The 24,830-nt window shown below is 45.5% G+C and overlaps 1 protein-coding gene across 1 annotated transcript; it reads left to right on the forward strand.

The window, feature by feature from the left end:
* Window positions 1–4,100: 4,100 nt before the first annotated feature.
* LOC101162910 (beta-1,3-galactosyltransferase 1-like) lies at window positions 4,101–24,830 on the forward strand. The gene is made up of 4 exons (XM_020711396.3): window positions 4,101–4,265; window positions 4,519–4,568; window positions 20,749–20,905; window positions 21,475–24,830. The coding sequence occupies exon 4, from the start codon at window positions 21,482–21,484 to the stop codon at window positions 22,685–22,687; it is 1,206 nt and encodes a 401-aa protein (XP_020567055.2). The 5' UTR covers window positions 4,101–4,265; window positions 4,519–4,568; window positions 20,749–20,905; window positions 21,475–21,481; the 3' UTR covers window positions 22,688–24,830.

Genomic DNA, 24,830 nt, shown 5'->3' on the forward strand with positions numbered 1-24,830 from the left:
ATTATATAAACACCATTCCAAAAGGGAGTGAGAAGAAGAAAAATCTTATAAACTCTCACCCCCTTTTACCCTAAGCCCTTACTTTCCCACCATCAGAGTCCAGTGCCCTACCCAAGTGTATATGTACATATAAACATGTAATTTTCATTTCCAAACAACATGCAAATGAATAACAAAACGTATTGTCAAAGTATGCAGATTTATAAATGCTGACATTCTGTATTTTTTTGTATTTGTACATATTTATCCATGATCATATTTCTGTATTTATAATTAAATTCTTTTATGTTTGGACATTGCTTCAGGCATTTACTGGTTCTGTTCCACAACTTCACCCCACAAATTGAAACACAGAATCTCTTTTTATTTGTACGTGCTTTATGTATGACAAATTTATCTTTTTCCCTAAAATTGTATTTTTCCTCTTTTGTAATAAATAACCAAATAGGCTTGCTTTTATTAACTGTTTTATGCAAGATTATACATTTTTAAATGTGTTTGTTATTGGTGACATGAACTTTGACGTCTCTGACAACAAATCTATTTTTGCGAATCATTTGAAACATTTTTGTGTGGATAATGGTCTGACACTCTCACCTGAAATCTTGCTGCCTGAAAATAGTTTTACACACATTAGTGAAGCATGGCATACAACTTCCTGGTTAGACCATTGTATTACAACAGCTGATGCTCATGCCTCCCTGACTAACATTACGATTTTATATGAACTATCATTTGCTGATTATATTCCTTTTGGGATGCAAATAAATTTGCCGAGTTTACCTTTGAGGGAAAGGTACAATGCTGAAAGTTCCTCATATTTGGATTATAGCACTCTCAAAAGATGAAGTGTCATTGTACTCTGTATATTCAGATACATTATTAAGTTCCATTTCTATGCCTAGAGAAGCACTTACATGTAGAAATGGAAATTGTAAAAACCCTGCTCATGTCTCTGCTATCTTCTCTCTGTACGAGAATATAACGAAAGCTTTGCTTGATTCTAGTAGCTTCCTTCTTAAACCAAAAGCTAAGAAAAGTGGCATACCTGGCTGGAGTTCCCATGTAACAGAATTCTTCTTAAGAGCACGAGAAGCCTCAAGGGAATGGGTTCTTGCTGGGAAACCAAGGCATGGGCCAGTTTTTGAGCAAAAAAGGGTTACCAATGCAAGATATAAGTATGCAATACATTTTATTTGTAAAAACGACCAGGCAATGAGAGCTGACTCCATGGCTAGGAAATCTATTTTGTCACAACAGTCGAAACTTCTGGAAAGAAGTGAAAGTTAATACTGCTGGCATAAAAACAATTCCATGTGTGGTAGATGGGGTCTCTGGCACTGAAAATATTTTAGAGCTATGGCGACAACACTACATAAGAATATTTAACTGTGTCCAGAGTGATGTGTATGTAGCCAATGATGCTGATACCACTGGTATGATCACAACACATAATTTTTACCAAGCCATCTCCAGACTGTCTAATAACAAAGCTACTGGACTTTATGGGATATCTTCTGAGCATGTGAAGTTTGCCAGTGCAAGGGTAACTCCACTACTTGCAATGTGTTTTACAGCCAAAAATTCTCCAACAAGGTAAAATATTAATATCAAGATGCCAACGCACAGAATTGTCATGAAATGCAATATTCCATGTAATGTGGTTATGTAGCCAATAGAAAAAAGGCTGAGGCCTGTCGAATAGGTGGGGGTCCACCTCCACCTTCCCTCACCCCGGCTGAGGAGCTGGCACTGTCCCTCAATAAAGAGCGACCTGTCTTAGATGGGATTCCAGGGGGGCAGTTCATCAGACTCTGCCACAAACACAAGTGGCTTAGTCACATGTAGGTATATCACATTATAAGTCATGGGGTATTGATGATTTCACTGAGCAGCAGTGTTAAATACATCAAATCTACACTCACCATTTAACAAAGACATTTAGAAAGCACATTCCAGTCATTACTTCTATGTGTCATGCATTTCTATTGTATATTTAATTCTACATTACTGTATATGATGCATAATGTACTGTATACTGATTCTCCTTTATTAGGTGTTTGCTTGAGAATATACATAGAGTATCTGACTGGTTTTATTGTATTGCAGATGCAGATGGTCAGTTCGTATTACTGGAGCCTCCTTCATCACCACACTCTGTCATAATTGTGAGTGATTAATGTTGTTAGTTCCTTAGTTGTCTGTTTGGTAGATCAAGCATCTTTACATAATTACACTGCAGGATGAAGATGAAGAGATCTGCAGTGACAGAAATTGACAGAGACCCATCGAAGTATGTGATGGCCCGCCACTTTATTTTATGTTTTAAATGACATACATAGTCATTGCAATTTCACAGAGTGTTGCTGGGGGTGTTACTGCAGATGAGGGTCAGTGTAGCTCCACCAATGCTGTCCAATGTGATTATCAGAAACAGAAAGGATCATTTGTGTTGCCCCCTCCCACCCAGAAACTAGTTTAAACAGATATGCAGGCATGTTATTTTCTTAAAGAAGAAGAAATGAAAATGTAAATGAAATGTACTTCAGTAAATTCATTCTGCGGTTCCCAATGGTTACTTTTTAAAGTTAAAAGCAACTTAAAAAACATTCATGTTTTTCAAAACAAAATGCAATCTTTTTAAGCTGATGTTTGCTTCATTTACAGAATATTCTCAACTTCCAACAGCTAAAGTTCTGATGCAGCCAGTCTTCAATTTTTAAATATTAACCTTTCATTTATTAGTCATAAACAGCAGTGCAACAGCTATTTCATAACTCCAATGTTTAGAGATTTTTATGTGCAGGTGCTAACCATTTAAACTCGTCACCAGAATAAAAGACACCTGTCTACAACCTCAAACAGTCACACTCAGCGTGCAGTGCCAGACGTGTCCCCCAGCTTAAGCCAGTACATGTTTAGTTCTCCATGCCTCTGTTTGGTGCAGTGCGATTCATGTACTCTCCCTCTTTCCCCTCCTGGGGAGTGCTTCCAGACTCCAGTTGGCTCATCCGTGCTCCTGTTCCTGACCGAGTACCTCGCCTTTGCTCCAGCTCCTACACCTGGTTGTGGATCCTGTCTCCGGCTCAACTCGCGCCACTGACTGTCCCCCCAACTCCATCTGGATGAAGCTCATCTGCTGGACTTTAAATATGTAGTTGTAGAGTTAGATAAGTTAATTCTTCTCTAAGAGTTCTGGTAAATCGCCTGTCTGTCCTGGGGGAGGATCCCTCCTTCATGTGGGCACCCCTGAGGTTTCTTCTTTTTTTCCGGAATCCGTTTTTTTTAGGGGGGTCTAAAGGCAGGGATGCCAGTTTAGCTTAATCAGTTTGTTAGTTCATTTTAGTATTTTCCTTTTGAACTCTATATATTCATGATCTTTTTGAGTTCATGTTTCACTTTTTCAATTACCGATACGGAGCCCATTGAGACGACTGTTGTGAATTTGGGCTATAAAAATAAAATTGAATTGAATAGAATTGAATAGGTCTGACTAAAGTTTGCTAGAGAGCATCTGAATGATCCAGAAGAGGATTTGTGAAAATGTCAAGAATGTTTCAAAACATGTTGTTGTGCAGGTTCACAATAAGTCAATAGACAAAGATGGAGTTTCATGCTAGATCTTTAAATATATATATATATATATATATATATATATATATATATATATATATATATATATAAATATATACTTGTTATGTTTCTTTTTTTGTAAAGGAGGATAAAAAAGTACAAAACAGAAAAGTTTCAAAACAAAATTAATTTGGGCCCAACTGAAAAAGTCCATCCATCCATCCATCTTCCTCCAATTATCCATGACCGGGTCGCAGGGGCAGCAGTCTAAGAAGAGATGCCCAGACTTCCCTCGCCCCAGCCACTTCCTCCAGCTCCTCTGGGGGGACCCCAAAGCATTCCCAGGCTAGTTGACAGACATAGTCTCTCCAACGCCTTCCCCAGGGCCTTAAAACGGAAAAAGTAATTAAATAAAAAAAACCAATGTGACTAAACTGAACCTAACTAACCAGACTTACTGGTTCCAAAGAATTTTCATGTATGTTTTTCCTCAGCAACGCTGAGGATTAAAAGATTCCAGACTCTCAGAGAGAAAAACATAGGAACAGATTACATCTGTGTGCATCATCCATCTGTATCTCTTGATCCTTGTTTAGCTGTGTGGAGACGAAAACAAGCAAACCTGTTGGAAACTTTTTTCTCTGACTGAAACATTACCTGTTTGATCTAACAGCTGCAGGACGATTTCTCAGGTAAAAACTTTGTTTTTTCCTTTCTGCATCTAACATTAAATCTTTTCAAAATCCTTCTGAAAAACATTAACATTGGAGTAGTTTTTACATTTATTTTGTTCATAGTAGATACAGATAAATAGTTATCTTACAGAAACTTGATCGTAAACCAACGCATAATGTTATTACTTTAGTTCAAATTAGTCTGTTATTAACATTAACAAATGTTTGTTTCTTTTTTTTCTTTCCTTTTTGTCTTTTTCCCTTATTGAAGAAATACAAAGACGGTCGGCTGTGGTTTGCTTACTACCCAGAAGAATCCAGGTACAGACCTGTTAGAAAACAGACTAATTTATCAGGTTTTTCTGTAGCCTTCCTGGAGTTTGGTTCTTTATAATGGAAAAGGAAAAATCCTCCTTTTAGGCACAAATAATAATTTTATGTCTGTAAAATGAGGTTTAGAAAACCTTTATTTAAATGAGGTAAGAATAAATAGAACTACATAAAATATTGGTATTGCAAATGACATCAATAAAGACACATTTCATTTAATACTTCACAACCTGAAATATCGTGGGGATTTCTTGATCACCACCGCCCCTCTCACCCACTGTCTAGTTCCAGTGTTAAGTCCTCAGTTTTGACGCTCTTGCAGCTCTCCTCATAAGTCCAACAATCCAAAAAAAATTTAAATTCCAAAGGAGAAACAGAAAAATATAATTCTTTTTCATCAGATTGAAAAATGAACAATAATCCACAGTAAATTTAGGTAAATGACCAAATTATAAAGGAAATATGCAAAATAACGAGAAGAACTTAGGGAGGTCAAAAGACTGTCGGACTCCATTCCAAAATTGACACGTCTGCTGTGTGACAACAAGAAAACAACAGAGGAAAACCCCTGGCTCCCCCTACTGGCAGTAAACAAAATACATAACACATTGCTTAAGATAGTAACTATGCTAGTTATGCTAACATGGCTAATAGTGCTAGCTTTTTCACCCGTGTGCATTTTTTTGTCACCATCGTTTAGTTCTTCAGAAAAAAATGGTTAAGATGCTAATTATGCTAACTAGGCTAGTTATGTTAATGTGGCTAAATGTGTTAGCATTGCGAGTAGCATCATCAACTCCTTCAGAAAAATACATTTATTAAGATGCTTATGATGCTAACTACGCTAGTTATGCTAATGTGGCTTAAAGTGCTAGCATTGCGAGTAGCATCATCAATTCCTTAAGAAAAAAACAATTATTAAGATTATCATTCTGGTAAGAGCGATGTGTGATAAGTTGATAGAAAATCTACTTTTTTAAAATGGTGACTTTTCTGTTGATTTTTATCTCTATAGCAACCATTTTATGTTTTGGTCGCCTGGGGATAACGAACAGATTAACATTGGTTTCAGAGAAATCGGAAAAAGTAAACTTTTGGATGTCCTTAGCAACTGAGGTTTTTTTGCTAACCATGCCCACATCTCTTATATGTCCAGTCTATTTTAATATGTTCAGTTCCATCCACAGACACATGCATTCATTTTTTACCGTATTCCATTTTAAAACAAGTGAGTTATAACAGTATGCCACATTTGCAAGTTTGCCAGGCGCACGCTGTTCAAAAAATCTACAACTTATGTATGTATATGTATATGTATATATATATATATATATATATATATATATATATATATATATATATATATATATATATATATAAACAATTTACCCATCGTGGGATTAATAAAGTCATAAAATCTAATCTAATCTATAATTACAACATTTTTTCCAGTGTAACTTGCTATTGATGCCCGAGAAGTTCGTTTTACCTGAGTCAGCACATTTTTTGTGATGGTTTTTTGTTTACCACACCCACAATTTTAACACTGTCATATTTTATATTGCATTGTTTTGTTCATTGTGGGTCAGGGAAGTGCATACAAATTTTTTACGACATTCCGATAAAAAAGGTGTGAGCCAGCTAAGTTCTAGACAGTTGCGAATTTGCCATACGCACACCAATCAAAATCCACAATTTCTAATTCCAACATTTTTTCCAACATAGTTTTCCATTGATGCCCGAGAAGTTACAAGACATTAATAAAAACCACTAGGACGAGTTTTCATTTGTATCTGGTACTAAAGCTGCTTTTTTTTAAGAATGCAAGATGGCGGCTTCTTTCCAAGGTCAAAGGTCAATAAAACTTCTGTGGCGTTTGTCAACTTGAGCTGGCAGCATGTGTGTGAGTGTGAAATTTTGTGAAAATCGCCCAAACGGAAATGTTGTTTTCCCATATTGTGGATAAACACAAAAAATCGCCAAATCTCGAACTTTTTCACAAAATGGCCGATAAGTCGTGTGGATTTCAAAACTTCCTTGGAATATCCCCAACACGTGTTTTGGTTTCGTAACTGTATTTGTAACTGTAAGGTATTATTTTTGGGCCCTATAATCGGTATTCGGCCCATACATTGTTGTTAAAGTATTGCTCGCTGTGATGTCATCCTCTTGGGGAGTGTGTCATTTACTTAGCTAAAAATTAATTTTTGCGGGGTCCTAGGTGTGTGCAAATTTTGGTGACCTTTCGTGTATGCAGAAATCTTTCCAACTATGAAAACTATATGGTTCTTGCAGTCAATGATGCTGCAGCGGTCCATAATAATAATGAAACAAAGAAGAAACAATCTAGAAGTTTTTGCGGTTAGGACTTTATATGTTTTTTCCATGTATTTTGTTTTTTGCTAAACACTGGTGACATCATTTTGAGCTTTTCCTTTTCTTTAAGGCCGTTTTGAATCTTTTTGAGATTTCTCATTATTATTGCGGAAACAGTTTGGACATTTTTGCGGTTAAGGTTGTATGTGTGTATTTTTTGTTGTGCCACACACTGATCACACCCTTTTGTGCCTTTCCTCCTTCTTTTGACATGTTTTTTTTTGTACGGTGACCAAAAACCGCCATTGCAGCAAAAAAAAAATAGCAACAGGAAAAAGAAAAAGTTGCAGCAAAAAATACACGGAACAGCAAAAAAGAGAGTAGTTGCAAACAAAAGAAAGCCACAATGGAAGTGAATCGGGGACTGCTTGGTACTGTGGCCCTGAAGTGCAAATCATTTAACAAATCCCTTGATACAAAAACATGTTTAAGACCACAACAACAATTTAAAAAAAGAAAAAACAAATGTTAAATAGTAGGGGTGTAAGAAAAAATTGATTCGGTAATATATCGCAATACGTCATTTGGCAATACTTGTATCGATTCAAAATGCTGCCAGATCGATATTTATTTAATTATTTCTGAGCGTCCTTCAGCGTCTGACTCTTGTTGTCCACTTCACCCTCCGACTGCTAGTTGGCAGCAGAGAACACGGAGCCTCTTTGAGCAGTGTTGCCAGATTGGGCGGTTTTCCGCCAATTGGGTGGTTTTGGTTCTAAATTCGCGGGTAAAAATGGCTTTGCGCGGGTATGCATAATTTGGACGGTTTTATCGTCAGTTCGGCGGGTTTTTTCCCCTCATGAATATTTATTGGCGGACTACGTTAGGCTAGGTGGCTGTTGAAGTCTTATGTTCTGAAGCTCCATGAACGCATGAGGTAGAGACGCTTAATGGGTTCTGTCATCTAACCTGTTGTGGGGGTTTGTCGCCCCGCCCTTCCTCTTAGAAGTTGCGTTCTTTAAAGCTGACATCGTTGTGTGGGAGGAACTACCAGCTAACGTCATGGTCTAATCGCTGCATGTCTGTGTATATCAATGCATGGTAGACACGGAGAGTGTGGAGAGATCAGGTTTAGTATTTTGGAGAGTTCTGCTTGGTAATCATGTTTCCATGTTTGAGTTCATAAAATCATCCCAGAGAGAGTCTCTGCTTCAACTCCTGCAGTGAAAGCTGCGTCTGAATCTAGGTGGGTGTTTACAGACAGATCCAAGATCCTTCAGTCATAAATTAATGACAGGTTACCTCATCAGTTGGAGAGGGGGGTCCTGTGGGCAGGATTCTCAGACAGGTGTACCAGCCGCATAATCAGCTAAACTGTCAGGTAAACTGAAGCAGTTTGTGTCTCAGAAAAACATTTATGAATGCTTCTTATTCACACTTATTAGATCTGTGACTTGAGTGTGTGTCAGTGCACAGAAAATGACAGTAAAGTACTGGATGTGCACATCATCAGACATGTACAGGTGTGTAACTAACGATGGCAAAGTCTGTAGTCTAAAAAAAACATTTTAGATTTTCAGGCAGAGGAGGAATACCAAAGTGTTTTAGAATGTATTTTTATAAGACTGAAATAATGTATTTTAATCTGAGTTTGGGGTTTCGACCCCTCCCTAATGACTTTCTGGTACAACCTGTTTTGAACAGCTGATGGTTTATGTCAGGGTTTTAATTGATTGATTTATTTCTGTCAGGGATTTCAGTGGAGCTGGAGTCCAGTGCAGATGAAGCTGCAAGCATGTACAAGCAGGAACTGGGGTCCCTTACCCCAGGATCTGTTCTCCACAGAGCACAACAGATGTGATGCTGAGCAGCAATGTGGACAGACTATGTTTGATACAGTTGTTAACCACAAGCAGACTTTTCCCATGATGCATTGCTTCATTTAATACATGTGACTGACAGGTACGCTGAGTAAATGCTGAATATAAACGTAACATTTGATTGAATGCATGAAGAAGCCCATAATGTAAAATCCACAACTGTGTCTTTGTTTCTGTTATTGAAAATTATATTCAGGTTAAGTTTTTAATAAATATACTGCATTGCTATGAAACAATTTTGTTTATTTTAATATGCATTATTACAATCCTCACGTTAGCATTCAGTTTTTTCAAAGACAAACATTTCTAAACCACAGCTTTGAAAATCAAACATCAACTTTGTTAATAAAGCTTTAAAACCTAAAATGGTAAACATGGAACAACTTCTAAATGAAGCAATTCTCATATGAACATTTTAAACTGTAGTTTTGCTTAAATGAACATTAAGTTGTTTGGAGCGTTTGATGCGATTCCTCAGAAATGTGGTTTTCCAGATCATCAGCCCGACGCTAATGCATCCTTTACAACCAATTAAGCTTATGCAGCAGGTTAGACATTTTTTTCTAAAGGACCTGCAATTAAAATAGTTAGATATTAAGGTCAAATAATATTTAATGATTACATTGCACATAAATCATGGTGAATTGCCTGTATACTGCACAGTGAAATGAATGACCTTAGTCTTCTCTTATTCCCATGTAGAGCTGCCATCTTTCTTCTGCAGCACAAACTTTTCTGGAACTTAGCGTCTAGTAACTTCACCTGCAGAAATAACACATTATAATTCAATTACCGTAAATTCCGGACTACAAAGCGCTCCCGATTATTAGCCGCACCCACCCATTTTCACGTGTTTAACTAATTTTATACATACACAAGCCGCGTCGGGGTACAAGCCGCATGAATTAGGCAACATTGTCATCCTGACGGATCACTTCCTGACTCAGAGTGTAAGTGTGATTTATTAGCACACAGTGGGTGGAGTCATTTTTGCCTCAGGCTCATGTCTTTGAGTTTATCTGCATCTGCCAAACAGTATGCACCTCTATTCTGTTCACAAGTTCCTCAGTTATGGTTTTTATTTTTATTATTTTTTTTTAACTTATTGACAATCTAGGTATCACACATAAAATTACAAACAGTAACCATATAATCAACATTACATCCCTTAGTTATGATGAGGAAATTTACATCCCCGATCCCCCATTTCCCATGAGTCTTAGGGGCTAAAGGCGGGGCCAACGCCCGGCTCGCCATTCTGTTGTACGTGTTTAAGAATGAGCAGCAGTGCATGGAGGGGTGAACGGGTAAAGCTCTCCTTCCGCTTGTGTCGCGGCAGCGTTATGGGAGTAACAGGGCTGTTTAAAAAACACGCTAGTAAAATAAAGCAGCGACGACTGAAAAGCGCGCGCCTCAGCGCGATACGCGCGCCTCCTCGCGGCGCGTGGGTCAGAAGTTTCCTTCCACAACAAACACTTGCTCCGCGGACGCCTCGAGTAAGCCCTGGCTGCAGCCTGCAGAATGGCTCGACGCCTCCGCGCTCCCGTGCGCTCCTTGTCTCCCCTTCCTATCTACTCCGACAGCTCTGGCCAGCGCGGCTACAGGGAGGAGCGCTTCGTCCCCATTGCGCCGGTGGACGGAGCAAATCGTGTCTGTGCAGAGCAATTGGACTTAATACTGTACGTTTTGTGTATGAGGGGCGGATGCGTTGTTACGTGTGGGAGCCTTCAGACTGCCATCGGCCCCGCAGCTCACACGACACGCAGTCTCCAGCTCACACGGAGGCTGTGAGCGTTTCAATGCAAATCTCTGCTCAGTCCTTAGAAACCGTTAACACGACCACGTCAATTTGTGTTTCCAGTCGTGTCCCGACAAAATAAAGGCTGATATTATTGCCACATATTTACGTGCAGCCAGCCGAGTCACTATGACTCAGAGGTAAATGCACTCCTGAGCATGCGCTGTTCTCTCCGTCACGCAGCTGACCGGCTTTTCCAAACCCGTTGGTGATTTTTTCACGCTGCTTTTAACGATTGCTTTTAACTTGAAAGCTTCATCATATTGTAGCGGCGATCACGTGCACGTTGGGTCTAATGGCACCAAAGGATTCTGGGATGCGGCTGGACATGCGTGTTTCGTTTTGTTGAACCATGACTGAAGTGTCTAAGACCTGAAGTCAGGTCCATGCTGTTTGGCTGCTTAGAGGTGTGTTGAAAAACAAATGACTTGTGATTGATGTTAGAGAATTCAAACCATTCACTGTGTCCAAAAATACGTACACGGCGGCCGCCAATAAAATCCAATAATTAGCCGCGTCACTGAATAAGCCGCAGGACTGTAAGCGCAGGAAAAAAGTAGCGGCTTGTAGTCCGGAAATTACGGTAAGTATTTTATGAACTTATGAAGTTCATCATTTAAGTGTCAGTTTATGTAAAGGCATGGTTCAAAAATATACAATGCACTTTAAAGATATTATTTCCCATATTAACTTGTTTACTGATTTAAATCTTAGGTATATTTTAGCAACACTGATGTCATACAATTACTATATAAATCACAGAATCAGGCTGGCTCAGAGCAGCTCCTGTCATGTTGTCACCGAAAATGGCTAATCATGTGAAGACAGTTCGTCTCCATCTAGTTCCTTTTTGCGCATGCGCACGTTTTTAAAAAAGCAACAATGATCTTATCAAAGTAGCACTTTTAGCAAATTAACATCCTCAGAGACATGTGACTGAAAAAAGAAAAGATCACAGAATTGATTCTTGACGATAGCTGATAGCATGAGCGCATTAGCATGAGCAACTGTCCTGAGCGTGTCTTGTGTGTTTTCTGACCACGTCCTGAGTGCGTCCTGAGCGCGAACTGATCCCGTCCTAAGGGCTCACTGGCATCTCAAGCATGCGTCTGCGGGGGGAGCGTCCTGCGGTGTCCGGAAACAGCGATCCTTGTGTCCTTAGCGTGTCCTGAGCCCATCCTGAAAGCATCCTGAGCGTGTCCTGAACCCATCCTGACTGCGTCCTGAGCCCCTCCTGACCCTGTCCTGAGCGTGTCCTGTGTGCCTCCTGAGCCCGTTCTGAGCATGTCCTTAGCTAGTCCTGACCGCGTCCTGAGTGCGTCCTGAGCCCCTCCTGACCCTGTCCTGAGCCAGTCCTGACCGCGTCCCGAGTGCGTCCTGAGCCCCTCCTGACCGCATCCTGTGCGCAACCTAAGCCCATCCTGGAAGCATCCTGAGCACGTCCTGAGCCCTTCCTTAACGCGTCCTGGGCCGGTCCTGACCGCGTCCTGAGCCCTTCCTGAGCTTGTCTTGTGGGTGTCCTAACCCCGTTCTGAGCGTGTCCTGTGCGCGTCCTGAGCCTTCCTGTGCGCCTCCTGAGAGTGTCCCGAGCATTTTCCGTGCGCATCCTGTGTGCGTCCTGAGCCCGTCCTTAGCGTGTCCTGAGCCCGTCCTGTGCGAGCCTAAGCCCATCCTGAAACCATCCTGAGCGTGTCCTGAGCCAGTCCTGACCGCATCCTGTGTGCGTCCTCAGCCCGTGCTGTGTGCGTCCTAAGCCCATCCTGAACGCTTCCTGAGCCCGTCCTGACCGCGTCCTGAGAGCTTCCTGAGCGTGTCTTGTGTGTTTTCTGACCACGTCCTGAGTGCGTCCTGAGCGCGTACTGATCCCGTCCTAAGGGCTCACTCGCATCTCAAGCATGCGTCTGCGGGGGGAGCGTCCTGCGGTGTCCGGAAACAGCGATCCTTGTGTCCATAGCGTGTCCTGAGCCCATCCTGAAAGCATCCTGAGCGTGTCCTGAGCCAGTCCTAAAAGCATCCTGAGCGTGTCCTGAACCCATCCTGAGCGCGTCCTGAGCCCGTTCTGAGCATGTCCTGAGCCAGTCCTGACTGCGTCCTGAGCCCCTCCTGACCCTGTCCTGAGCGTGTCCTGTGTGCCTCCTGAGCCCGTTCTGAGCATGTCCTTAGCCAGTCCTGACCGCGTCCTGAGTGCGTCCTGAGCCCCTCCTGACCCTGTCCTGACCGCGTCCCGAGTGCGTCCTGAGCCCCTCCTGACCGCATCCTGTGCGCAACCTAAGCCCATCCTGTGCGCATCCTGAGCCCTTCCTGTGCGCATCCTGAGCCCTTCCTGAGCGCCTCCTAAGAGTGTCCCGAGCATTTTCCGTGCGCATCCTGTGTGCGTCCTGAGCCCGTCCTTAGCGTGTCCTGAGCCCGTCCTGTGCGGGACCTAAGCCAATCCTGAAACCATCCTGAGCGTGTCCTGAGCCAGTCCTGACAGCATCCTGTGTGCGTCCTCAGCCCGTGCTGTGCGCGTCCTAAGCCCTTCCTGAGCGCGTCCTGAGAGCTTCCTGAGCCCGTCTTGTGCACATCCTGAGCCCTTCCTGAGCGTGTATTGTGCGTGTCCTGACCTCGTCCTGACCTCGTCCTGAGCGTGTCCTTTGCGAAAATGCGAAAATGAGCCCGTCCTGACCGCGTCCTGAGAGCTTCCTGAGCGTGTCTTGTGTGTTTTCTGACCACGTCCTGAGCGTGTCCTGAGCCCGTCCTGAGCGCGTCCTGAGAGCTTCCTGAGCCCGTCTTGTGCGCATCCTGAGCCCTTCCTGAGTGTGTATTGTGCGTGTCCTAACCCCGTTCTGAGCGTGTCCTGTGCGCGTCCTGAGCCTTCCTGTGCGCCTCCTGAGAGTGTCCCGAGCATTTTCCGTGCGCATCCTGTGTGCGTCCTGAGCCCGTCCTTAGCGTGTCCTGAGCCCGTCCTGTGCGAGCCTAAGCCCATCCTGAAACCATCCTGAGCGTGTCCTGAGCCAGTCCTGACCGCATCCTGTGTGCGTCCTCAGCCCGTGCTGTGTGCGTCCTAAGCCCATCCTGAACGCTTCCTGAGCCCGTCCTGACCGCGTCCTGAGAGCTTCCTGAGCGTGTCTTGTGTGTTTTCTGACCACGTCCTAAGTGCGTCCTGAGCGCGTACTGATCCCGTCCTAAGGGCTCACTCGCATCTCAAGCATGCGTCTGCGGGGGGAGCGTCCTGCGGTGTCCGGAAACAGCGATCCTTGTGTCCATAGCGTGTCCTGAGCCCATCCTGAAAGCATCCTGAGCGTGTCCTGAGCCAGTCCTAAAAGCATCCTGAGCGTGTCCTGAACCCATCCTGAGCGCGTCCTGAGCCCGTTCTGAGCATGTCCTGAGCCAGTCCTGACTGCGTCCTGAGCCCCTCCTGACCCTGTCCTGAGCGTGTCCTGTGTGCCTCCTGAGCCCGTTCTGAGCATGTCCTTAGCCAGTCCTGACCGCGTCCTGAGTGCGTCCTGAGCCCCTCCTGACCCTGTCCTGACCGCGTCCCGAGTGCGTCCTGAGCCCCTCCTGACCGCATCCTGTGCGCAACCTAAGCCCATCCTGTGCGCATCCTGAGCCCTTCCTGTGCGCATCCTGAGCCCTTCCTGAGCGCCTCCTCAGAGTGTCCCGAGCATTTTCCGTGCGCATCCTGTGTGCGTCCTGAGCCCGTCCTTAGCGTGTCCTGAGCCCGTCCTGTGCGGGACCTAAGCCAATCCTGAAACCATCCTGAGCGTGTCCTGAGCCAGTCCTGACAGCATCCTGTGTGCGTCCTCAGCCCGTGCTGTGCGCGTCCTAAGCCCTTCCTGAGCGTGTCCTGAGCCCGTCCTGAGCGCGTCCTGAGAGCTTCCTGAGCCCGTCTTGTGCGCATCCTGAGCCCTTCCTGAGCGTGTATTGTGCGTGTCCTGACCTCGTCCTGACCTCGTCCTGAGCGTGTCCTTTGCGAAAATGCGAAAATGAGCCCGTCCTGAGCCCGTCCTGACCGCGTCCTGAGAGCTTCCTGAGCGTGTCTTGTGTGTTTTCTGACCACGTCCTGAGCGTGTCCTGAGCCCGTCCTGAGCGCGTCCTGAGAGCTTCCTGAGCCCGTCTTGTGCGCATCCTGAGCCCTTCCTGAGTGTGTATTGTGCGTGTCCTGACCTCGTCCTGAGCGTGTCCTTTGCGAAAATGCGAAAAAGAGCCCGTCCTGAGCCCGTCCTGACCGCGTCCTGAGAGCTTCCTGAGCGTGTCTTGTGTGTTTTCTGACCACGTCCTGAGTGCGTCCTGAGCGCGTACTGATCCCGTCCTAAGGGCTCACTCGCATCTCAAGCATGCGTCTGCGGGGGGAGCGTCCTGCGGTGTCCGGAAACAGCGAACCTTGTGTCCTTAGCGTGTCCTGAGCCCATCCTGAAAGCATCCTGAGCGTGTCCTGAACCCATCCTGAGCGCGTCCTGAGCCCGTTCTGAGCATGTCCTGAGCCAGTCCTAAAAGCATCCTGAGCGTGTCCTGAACCCATCCTGAGCACGTCCTGAGCCCGTTCTGAGCATGTCCTGAGCCAGTCCTGACTGCGTCCTGAGCCCCTCCTGACCCTGTCCTGAGCGTGTCCTGTGTGCCTCCTGAGCCCGTTCTGAGCATGTCCTTAGCCAGTCCTGACCGCGTCCTGAGTGCGTCCTGAGCCCCTCCTGACCCTGTCCTGAGCCAGTCCTGACCGCGTCCCGAGTGCGTCCTGAGCCCCTCCTGACCGCATCCTGTGCGCAACCTAAGCCCATCCTGGAAGCATCCTGAGCACGTCCTGAGCCCTTCCTTAACGCGTCCTGGGCCGGTCCTGACCGCGTCCTGAGCCCTTCCTGAGCTTGTCTTGTGGGTGTCCTAACCCCGTTCTGAGCGTGTCCTGTGCGCGTCCTGAGCCAGTCCTGAGCGTGTCCTGAAAGCGTTCTGAGCCCTTCCTGTGCGCATCCTGAGCCCTTCCTGAGCGCCTCCTGAGAGTGTCCCGAGCATTTTCCGTGCGCATCCTGTGTGCGTCCTGAGCCCGTCCTTAGCGTGTCCTGAGCCCGTCCTGTGCGGGACCTAAGCCAATCCTGAAACCATCCTGAGCGTGTCCTGAGCCAGTCCTGACAGCATCCTGTGTGCGTCCTCAGCCCGTGCTGTGCGTGTCCTAAGCCCATCCTGACCGCGTCCTGAGCCTGTCCTGAGCGTGTCCTGAGCCCGTCCTGAGCGCGTCCTGAGAGCTTCCTGAGCCCGTCTTGTGCGCATCCTGAGCCCTTCCTGAGCGTGTCCTGAGCCTGTCCTGAGCGTGTCCTGAGCCCGTCCTGAGCGCGTCCTGAGAGCTTCCTGAGCCCGTCTTGTGCGCATCCTGAGCCCTTCCTGAGCGTGTATTGTGCGTGTCCTGACCTTGTCCTGACCTCGTCCTGAGCGTGTCCTTTGCGAAAATGCGAAAATGAGCCCGTCCTGAGCGCGTCCTGATTGTATCCTGACCGTGTCCTGTGCGCATCCTGAGCCCTTCATGGGCGTGTCTTGTGCGTGTTCTGACTACGTCCTGAACGTGTCATGTGCCCGTCCTGAGCGCGTCCTAAGAGTGTGCAGAGCATTTTCGTTGTGCATCCTATGTGCGTCCTAAACCCCTTCTGGGCGTGGCCTGAGCCCGTCCTGTGCGCGACCTATGCCCATCCTGAAAGCATCCTGAGCGTGTCTTGAGCCCATCCTGAACGCGTCCTGGGCCCGTCCTGACCGCATCCTGAGCCCTTCCTGAGCGTGTCCTGACCTCGTCCTGAGCGTGTCCTGAGAGCGTCCTGAGCATTTTCTGTGCGCATCCTGTGTGCGTCCTGAGCCCGTCCTATGCGCGACTTAGCCCATCATAAAACCATCCCGAGCGCGACCTCAGCTCCTAATGACCCTCTCCAGAACGCGTCCTGACCCAGTCCTTACCGCGTCCTTAGCCCGTCCTGATTGTGTCCTGACCGTGTCCTGAGTGCGTCCTGAGCCCGTCCTGAGTGCGTCCTGAGCCCGTCCTGAGAGCGTCCTGAGCCAGTCCTGTGCGCATCCTGAGCCCGTCCTGAGTGCGTCCTGAGCCCGTCCTGAGTGCGTCCTGAGCCCATCCTGAGTGCGTCCTGAGCCAGTCCTGAGTACGTCCTGAGCCAGTCCTGACCCTGTTCTGAGCCCGTCCTGATCGCGTCCTGAGCCCGTCCTGAGTGCGTCCTGAGCCAGTCCTGAGTACGTCCTGAGCCAGTCCTGACCCTGTTCTGAGCCCGTCCTGATCGCGTCCTTAGCGCGTCTTGGGCGTGCCCTGACCCCGTCCTGAGCGTGTCTTGTGCGTGTCCTGAGCCAGTCCTGTGTCCAACCTAAGCCCGTCCTGAATGCGTCCTGAGAGTGTCCCGAGCATTTTCGGTGCCCATCCTGTGTGTGTCCTGTGCGCGACCTATGCCCATCCTGAAAGCATCGTGACCGTGTCTTGAGTGCGTCCTGAGCCCATCCTGTGCGCGACCTCAGCCTGTCCTGAGCGGAGTTTTGTGTGTACCCTGAACCCTTCGTGTACGCATCCTGGGCCAGTCCTGACCGCATCCTGAGCCCTTCCTGACCGCGTCCTGAGCCCTTCCTGAGTGTGTCTTGTGCGTGTCCTAACTCTATGGAGAGAAAATTAGACTCAGTCGGATTTGTGCGTGCTGAATTCTTGATTTGTGCGTAAATTAGGATTTGTGTATGCATATTCTTGCTTTGTGCGTGCATAAATTAGGATTTGTGCATAAATTTGGATTTGTGCGTGATTTGTTACTCACATAATACGTTTTGTGTATAAGTTAAAAAAATATAAAATGAAAAAAATACAAAATGCAACTTACGTATGCACAAATTAAGATTACAACAGCTTGAAACTACTTACACACACACATCTTTAAAAAACACGCACGAATCCCTTGTTACCCACACACGAAGCCAAAGTTACGCACGGATCTACCGTGAGACTGTTTTCACGTCTCACAAATTCGTCTGTAAGTGCTGCGTTTAAATACCAGTGGAATGCTCGGTCATTAGAATTTTCCTATCAGCCTTCCCTTCTAAACGTATTTCCTTCAGTGGGTGTAGCAGGGCTTAAAAAAACTTTAAAGGAAAATAAAAATTATTATCTGAGAATATGACGTTCACTTTTAAAGGCTAATATATATATTAAAAGTATATTATTCTCCGAGACACCGAATTGATACAAAATGCGTAACAGGAACGACCAGTTGGGGCCACTGTTTTTTTCTTCCGGAAAAATCAAAGACAGTCAGTCAGAGAGAGTCACGGGAAGAATGGCGGCCCATCTCGGTGGTCAGCGCCCCGAAGTAAGTAGCCTCTATGTTCAACACTAACATCTACTGTCATGTATTGATTGAGTCATTGTCTGGATACGTTTAGAAGGGAAGGCTGATAGGAAAATTCTAATGACCGAGCATTCCACTGGTATTTAAACGCAGCACTTACGGACGATTTTGTGAGACGTGCGTAACTTTGGCTTCGTGTGTGCGTAACAAGGGATTCGCGCGTCCTGAGAGTGTCCCAAGCATTTTCTGTGCACATCTTGTGTGCATCCGAAACCCGTTCTGAGCGTTTCCTGTGCCTGTCCTGAGGGTGTCCTGAGAACGTCCTGGGCGGTCCTGTGCGCATCCTGAGCCCTTCCTGAGCGTGTCTTGTGCGTGTCCTGAGCCCGTTCTGTGCCTGTCTGGGGCTTGGGGTGCCCCACTGGAGCGGAGCCCCTCATTGGGCCCCCCTGGGCGAGGTGGAGAGGCTGCTCTACGGGTCGGGCTGGGGCTTGCACTCTCTGCCCCCTGTGCCCCCCTGCTCTCTGGTGTTGGGGGCCGCTGTAGCAGTCCCGCTGGCCCTGCCCGGGGTGGCGGATGTGGTTGCCCGGCAACCCAACATTAACAGTAAAGCAAAAATCAGCTTTGTCTTTTTTTGGGGTAGCCAAATCTTTTATTCCTACACATTCATTCACAAAGGCCAATGGATCTCAAATAAAATGTTTTTCACTTAAAAAAAATCGGTTTATTCAATTTTACACAGACTATAGAATATTTTACATCTGACACTGAAGCAATCCCAATAATAAACTCAAGAGGGGCTACAGAAAAAGATGAAACACCTGCCTACAATGTAAATGTCCAAATCAATGAAAAATTAAACTAAATTAAACTTGCAAACATTTGTGAACATAACAACAATATGAAGTTAACCTCCCTTTCTCTCCTGAAACTTCACCCAGCCATCAATATCAAGATTCAGATCCTGTGCAGAAACACATTTGCTGTCATTCAAGTGTGCAAAACACAATGAAATGTCCAAGAATCTTTTCCTGGTTTCTGCCGAATTTGTGGCAACACCTACCTGCCTTCTTCCTGACCTTTAATGGGGCGCCATCAGTGACCAGACTGACATCATGTGAGCAGTTCACTCCAACATTGTCCAGCACAGTAACTAGAGAGCTGACTGTGTCATCAGCTGTTGTGTCCATCAACTCAAGAAACTCTGCTGTCTAATAAATATGCACAGTTGTGCAATATCTGTATCTGTGCTTTCATCAACAGTGACCAAAAATACAACAAATGACTGGATTCCTTCATTTGGTGTCCAAGTCTCCACAGAGATGTTGTATCTCTAATCATAATCCTTGACAGACTCATGTTGACAACGGTCGACTGCTTTTTGGGGAACAAGACTTCTGCAGCCTTCAGCATTTTTCAATAAGTTCACCATCAGAAAATGGTTTGGATGTTTGCTCCAACTTGTTTGCAATAAGGTGTCCATCACTGCTCCGTCACTGACGTCACGGCTGCAGTAAATGCAGACGGTGGGTCTTCAGTCCAGCCAATAGTTGCTAAATCTTCTTTTGTCTTAACTCCAAATGGTGAAATTTTTCTTTATGGTGAGTCTCATAGTGGTGCTGAATGTTATATTCTTTGAGCACTGTGACCTGTTGATGACATACCAAACATGCAGGTTTTGTATTCAGCTCCATAAAAAAATAAAACTGTAATATTTTTATGGGAAGCTCATCACTCCACTTCCACCTTTTGTTTTTGACAACATTTTGGTCATTAGTGTGTCACTCTATCATTCTTATAGCAATGTCACAGCGGTGAGGCTCGCCAAAACCAAAATACATCTTTCGCAGAGACAGAGCTGTTAGGTTTCGCATTTGGCATGTGCAGAGATTTGCTGTTTCATCTGTTTTGCTTTTCCTTTGCTCCCCCTAGTGGCGGAATTACGTATTTAGTTTTTTCTTTAAAAAATCATAACTCACCACAGGAATGGACTAGAAACATGCCTTTTTTAAAACATCCTTATAATGTTTACTCTTCATGACTGGGCCGGACACGTCAGGCGTCTAATGTAGTGGGGAAAAACAGGAGTAACTGTTTGTTTGAGGACAACAACATAAATCTGGGTCCATCCCCATGACAATAGTCCCCCCGCTGCACTCTGAAGGCCCGTACACACCGGGACGAATATTCGCCAGGCGTTATTCGCCAGCGTTTTTTGCCACGTTTTTTGTGTTCACACCCAGGCGATTTTCGCTGACGATGAGCCGAGCGAACATGCAATTTCATTCCCTGACATTAGATGGCGCTTAATGTAAAACAGAAATACTCCTGTACACAAGGTGGCGCTGCGCAACTTTACACTTCTTAAAGTCGCTTTTCACTCAGAAGAAGAGAGCAAGTATTTGCGCGTTTGTCAGAATCAGACAAAGAAAACATGAATGTTTCCAGCACCAGTAGCTCCAACTGGTGCTTGGTTCGGGGATATTTTAGAATGTCCATCATTGTTTCGTCGTGGCAGTGTAGACGCTACTTGGCGTCTATCTTCTTCCCTGGTATGTGTGCTCAGAAAGGCAGTTTTGTGTTTGAGCGCCCCCAAGTTGTGTTTTACTGTAACTTCAGAAGCCCCAGACACGTGTGCAAAAGCGCCATTCTCATTGGTCGTATAGTTTTCGACGCCGCGCGTCAAACCAAAAAACGAACCCGAGGCGTTTTTTAAAAAGGTGACGCTTTGACGCGTGGCGTTTTCTCGCGTCGGTGTGCACACTCACATTGGTGCCCTTTGTTTAGTCATGAGGCGTTAAAGGTCGGGGAATATCGCGGGCGAAATTCGTCCCGGTGTGAACCCACACCTGACAGTGGGAGGGATCCAGGATTGACTGTGTTTGCTGTTGCAGGCGGACAGGTGAGCCCCCCCCCCCTCTTTTTTCCGGTCGAGCTGCTGGATCCTTCAATGGACTAGCACTTCTCATCTGCGACAAGTGAAGAAAAGGAAAAGTTGACATTAGCAAATCAAAACACGCTGAAGAGGACTTCTGTAAAGGCTGGACAAAGGTACGTCTCACAGGACAAGAAAAAAGCATTCCCTGACAGAGGTCAGAGTTCAGCAGAATTCCCTTTAGTTGGGATTAACACTTCTCTAAAATTCAATAGCTTAGTTTTGTAAAAGATTGAATTAAAATCCTTCATTAACATAATGTGACTTAAATGATAATTAGTTAAAATAATTAATTTATTAATTAATTTATTAGTTTGCATGTTCTCCCCGTGTATGCGTGGGTTCTCTCCGGGATCTCCGGCATCCTCCCACCGTCCAAAAACATGCTACATAGGTTGATTGGCAACTCTAAATTGTCCATAGCTGTGAGTGTGAGAGTGAATGGATGTGTGATTGAGGATATTCCACCCTGCGACAGACTGGCGACCAGTCCAGGGTATCCCTTGCCTACGCCCAAGTGGCCGGGATAGGCTCCGGCAACCCCGTGACCCCGAAAGGGAATAAACGGTTAAGAAGATGAATGAATGAATGAATGAATGAATGAATGAATGAATGAATGAATGAATGAATGAATGAATGAATGAATGAATGAATAATTAATTTATTGTTAATTAATGTCTTCCAGCCAGGAAATGCTGAATGGTAACACAGTTCCATACAACAAAAGATGCCGGTGGCGCCACTACTTCCTCGGCGTCCTTCTGACTGCAGCTCTGTTTTTCATCTGCAACGCAAGCATGAAGACCATGATGCTGGACCTGACCTCCAAACTGTGGGTGACAAACCTTTCAAAGAAGCTCATTACTTCGACTGGAAAACTGGATTTAGTCTCCGATGGAACAGGGCGGTCTCCAGCAGAGAGGACAGCTGTTTCTTTCCCTCAGTTTAATGGCTTGATGTCGTTGATGCCATCAGCGCCGCCGACAACAGGAAGGACACAGGAGCCTCAAACAAAAGTCCACGCACAGCCTCATGGTCTGACCCATGTTCCCTACAAATCGCCTGGACCTTACTTGGTGGAGTATCCCTCTGAGTACCACTTTGTGATAAATGAGCCACAAAAGTGTGAAAAGGAAGAGCCGTTTGTGGTGCTGGTCGTTCCGGTGGCTCCTCACAACAGGGCTCATCGGGACGTCATCCGCAGCACCTGGGGCAGCCAGAGCCAGGTTCTCGGCAGGAAAGTGCTGCTCTTTTTCCTGGTGGGGCTGAAAGATGGAGAAGCCGCACCACAGCTCCAACAGCAGCTGCAGCGTGAGAGCCGACGGCCCCGAGACCTGATCCAGAGCGACTTTGTGGACTGCTACAAGAACCTGACCATCAAGACCATGGTGATGCTTGAGTGGCTGGACTCATACTGCTCCAGTGCCTCTTATGCCATGAAGATTGACTCAGATATGTTCCTCAATGTGGGCAATCTCATCATTATGCTCCTGAAGGCTCCAAAAAGTAACTACATGACCGGTCTAGTGGCATATGGGGGCTCAGTTCTTAGAAATCCTTCATCCAAGTGGTACCTACCTGAGAAGCTGTACCCCCGACAGCAGTATCCCCCCTATGCTCTGGGTCTGGGTTACATCTTGTCTTTGGACCTCCCTAAGAAGCTCATCATGGCCTCCAGGCATGTCAAAGCCATTTACATTGAGGATGCGTATTTGGGGCTGTGCATGGAACACCTGCACCTCCACCCCACGCCGCCCCCCAACAGTTACCAATTCCATGTCTCCCCTTTGACGTACAGCCGCTGCGCTTACTCTCAGATTATTGCCACGACAACTGCTCCAGAAACGGATCGTCTAAAACTCTGGAGGGATTTTATAGCACCAGGTCCAGATTGTTAATCTAGGGGGAAAAAAACATCCACGCAAAGAAACCTCACAGAAGTCAAGAACAGCTGATGTCCAAAAACATAACTGGTACTCCGGGAGGAACTGAAGGAGGCTTGGAAGGTGAAGGTGACTGTGGTGTCGGTGGGGATTGACCACACTAGGATTAGTGTGAAATGTAACTAACCATCTTTTCCTTATACAGACTCAGAATGTTAAGGACGGACCAGAATTGTAGTCTGTAACCGGGGTGGGGGGTAAGGGTAACATCGATTTGCTTTAGAAAACAAGTTTTTAGAGTGCAATTATAAATGCAGCATGTAATATAAAAGGAGGGCTATCATAGTCCTTGTATTTGGTGACCTTGAATGTTATTTATTGACAATAAAAGTAGTCTAAAGGTCAAAGTTTGGAACAATCCCACCCACCCCCTCCTGAAATTGTCATGGTTTGGGTTTCTTTGTATTGGTTTTTGCTTTCCATCTTGTTCTGTCATGTTTGAGTTCCGTTTCCTGTTTAATTTTGAAAGGTTTCCTGTTATGTCATGCTTTTGAGTTTTACTTCCCTGGTCCCAATCTCTTCTGATCATGTTCACCTGTGTCTTGTCATTCCTATAAGTCTTGTCTCTGCCTTCCTCTTGTGATGGTCCATTAATGTCTCTAATGTCTCTTCCCTCATCCCTCATCCCTTTTGCCATGTTTTCAAGTTTTGCCCTAAGTGAGTTTTGTTAATTAAACCCCTTACCCTGGAACCGTGTGCCTCCCTCTCTGCATTTTGGGTCCTTCACGCTCACCAGCCCTCCCTACCTGACAGAAATTAACTCATTTTTATTTGGCACATTTCTGATGGAGGAAATCTTTGACTGTGGTGACCAGCCCGAAAACATAGAAACTAGTTGAAAGACCTGCAGCACCATGTCGATCTCTTGCCCACTTGTATAGCCTGCTTCACTCTGCTTCAGCAAGTAAAGGGGTGTGCAGGGCATGTGAGGAGGGGCTGCAGGGTGTGTGTCAGGGAGGGGCAAGTTCATCATATTTTCTAAATTTAATGTTTTTTTTAATAATTCTTTTTTGTGAATTAAGATGGATGGTGCTGATAAATTAACACTTTAGACAGACTTTTTACACATGAAAATGGGATAAGGCAAACCCCACCTCAGAAAAAACAGGACACTCTGGGCAAAAGGGGCAGGTGCCTGAGTGGACTGCGATCCAAACCCTTCTCCGGGGCGCATACTGCAACAAAGCCCCTTCCCTGCCCGCAAACGCAAAGCTACGAGACTACAGCTGCTCTGCTCTGCTCAGAGACACGGTTCACTTGTGTGGAGCAGCAAATTCATTTTTAACAGCCACAGATCTTTTTACAAAGTGGGTTGTGGCAAAAATCTCTATAAACATTCACAAAAGGAAACGCAAAATGAAAATATGTAGGGCCTGAGCAGATCTCCACGCTACGTAGTTTGTCCAAGTGGGGTTGCCGTAGTGTGACGTCATCAGTAGTGTCAGGCCCCTAAATAGTTATTGCAGGACGAACAGTTTTGGTACCTACAGCGGTACGGTGTTCCTACGCCAGATCTTATACTGGTACCAGTAAAGGCCTTTCCCGGCTTACTTTCAGCCCTGGTGGGAAGCCACAAATTTGTGTATGCATCTTGATTTACATAATATGTGCACTTAAAGTATGTAAAATACGCATAAACAGCGTAAATCTAAACTGACCCAAAATCTGAACAGCTCAAAACTGATATCACATAAAAACCCATAGGCCCAAACCCTCAACGGAAAACTGTATCAATGAATGATAACACGTGTTACGAAAGACCGAAAATTCCCACGTGGAAGATTTGTGAAATGTGCGTAGTGGCTGTGTGACACGGCCTTCATGTTTTGAAATTATTGAATCAACACTTAAATATTAAGGTTAACTACAAGAAAACATTTAACAATGACAAAACATAAATATTACAAGCATCCACACACTTTCTTCAAGGTCTAAAGAAATTAGACACAGACTCTGGATGTCTGTGGACTGCATGCTCTTCAATCTGTTTTTAATTCTTAGTATTTGGACCCAAAAGAGTTCAGGCTCTGAGAAGGTTATAAAGATTAGTTTGACTCAAGGCAGTATGAGGAATCAGAGGTGGCAGGAAGTAACTTCT

This window comes from Oryzias latipes, chromosome 3 (assembly GCF_053564925.1).
Source record: "Oryzias latipes strain Hd-rR chromosome 3, Olatipes_Hd-rR_3.1".
Classification (NCBI taxonomy): domain Eukaryota; kingdom Metazoa; phylum Chordata; class Actinopteri; order Beloniformes; family Adrianichthyidae; genus Oryzias; species Oryzias latipes.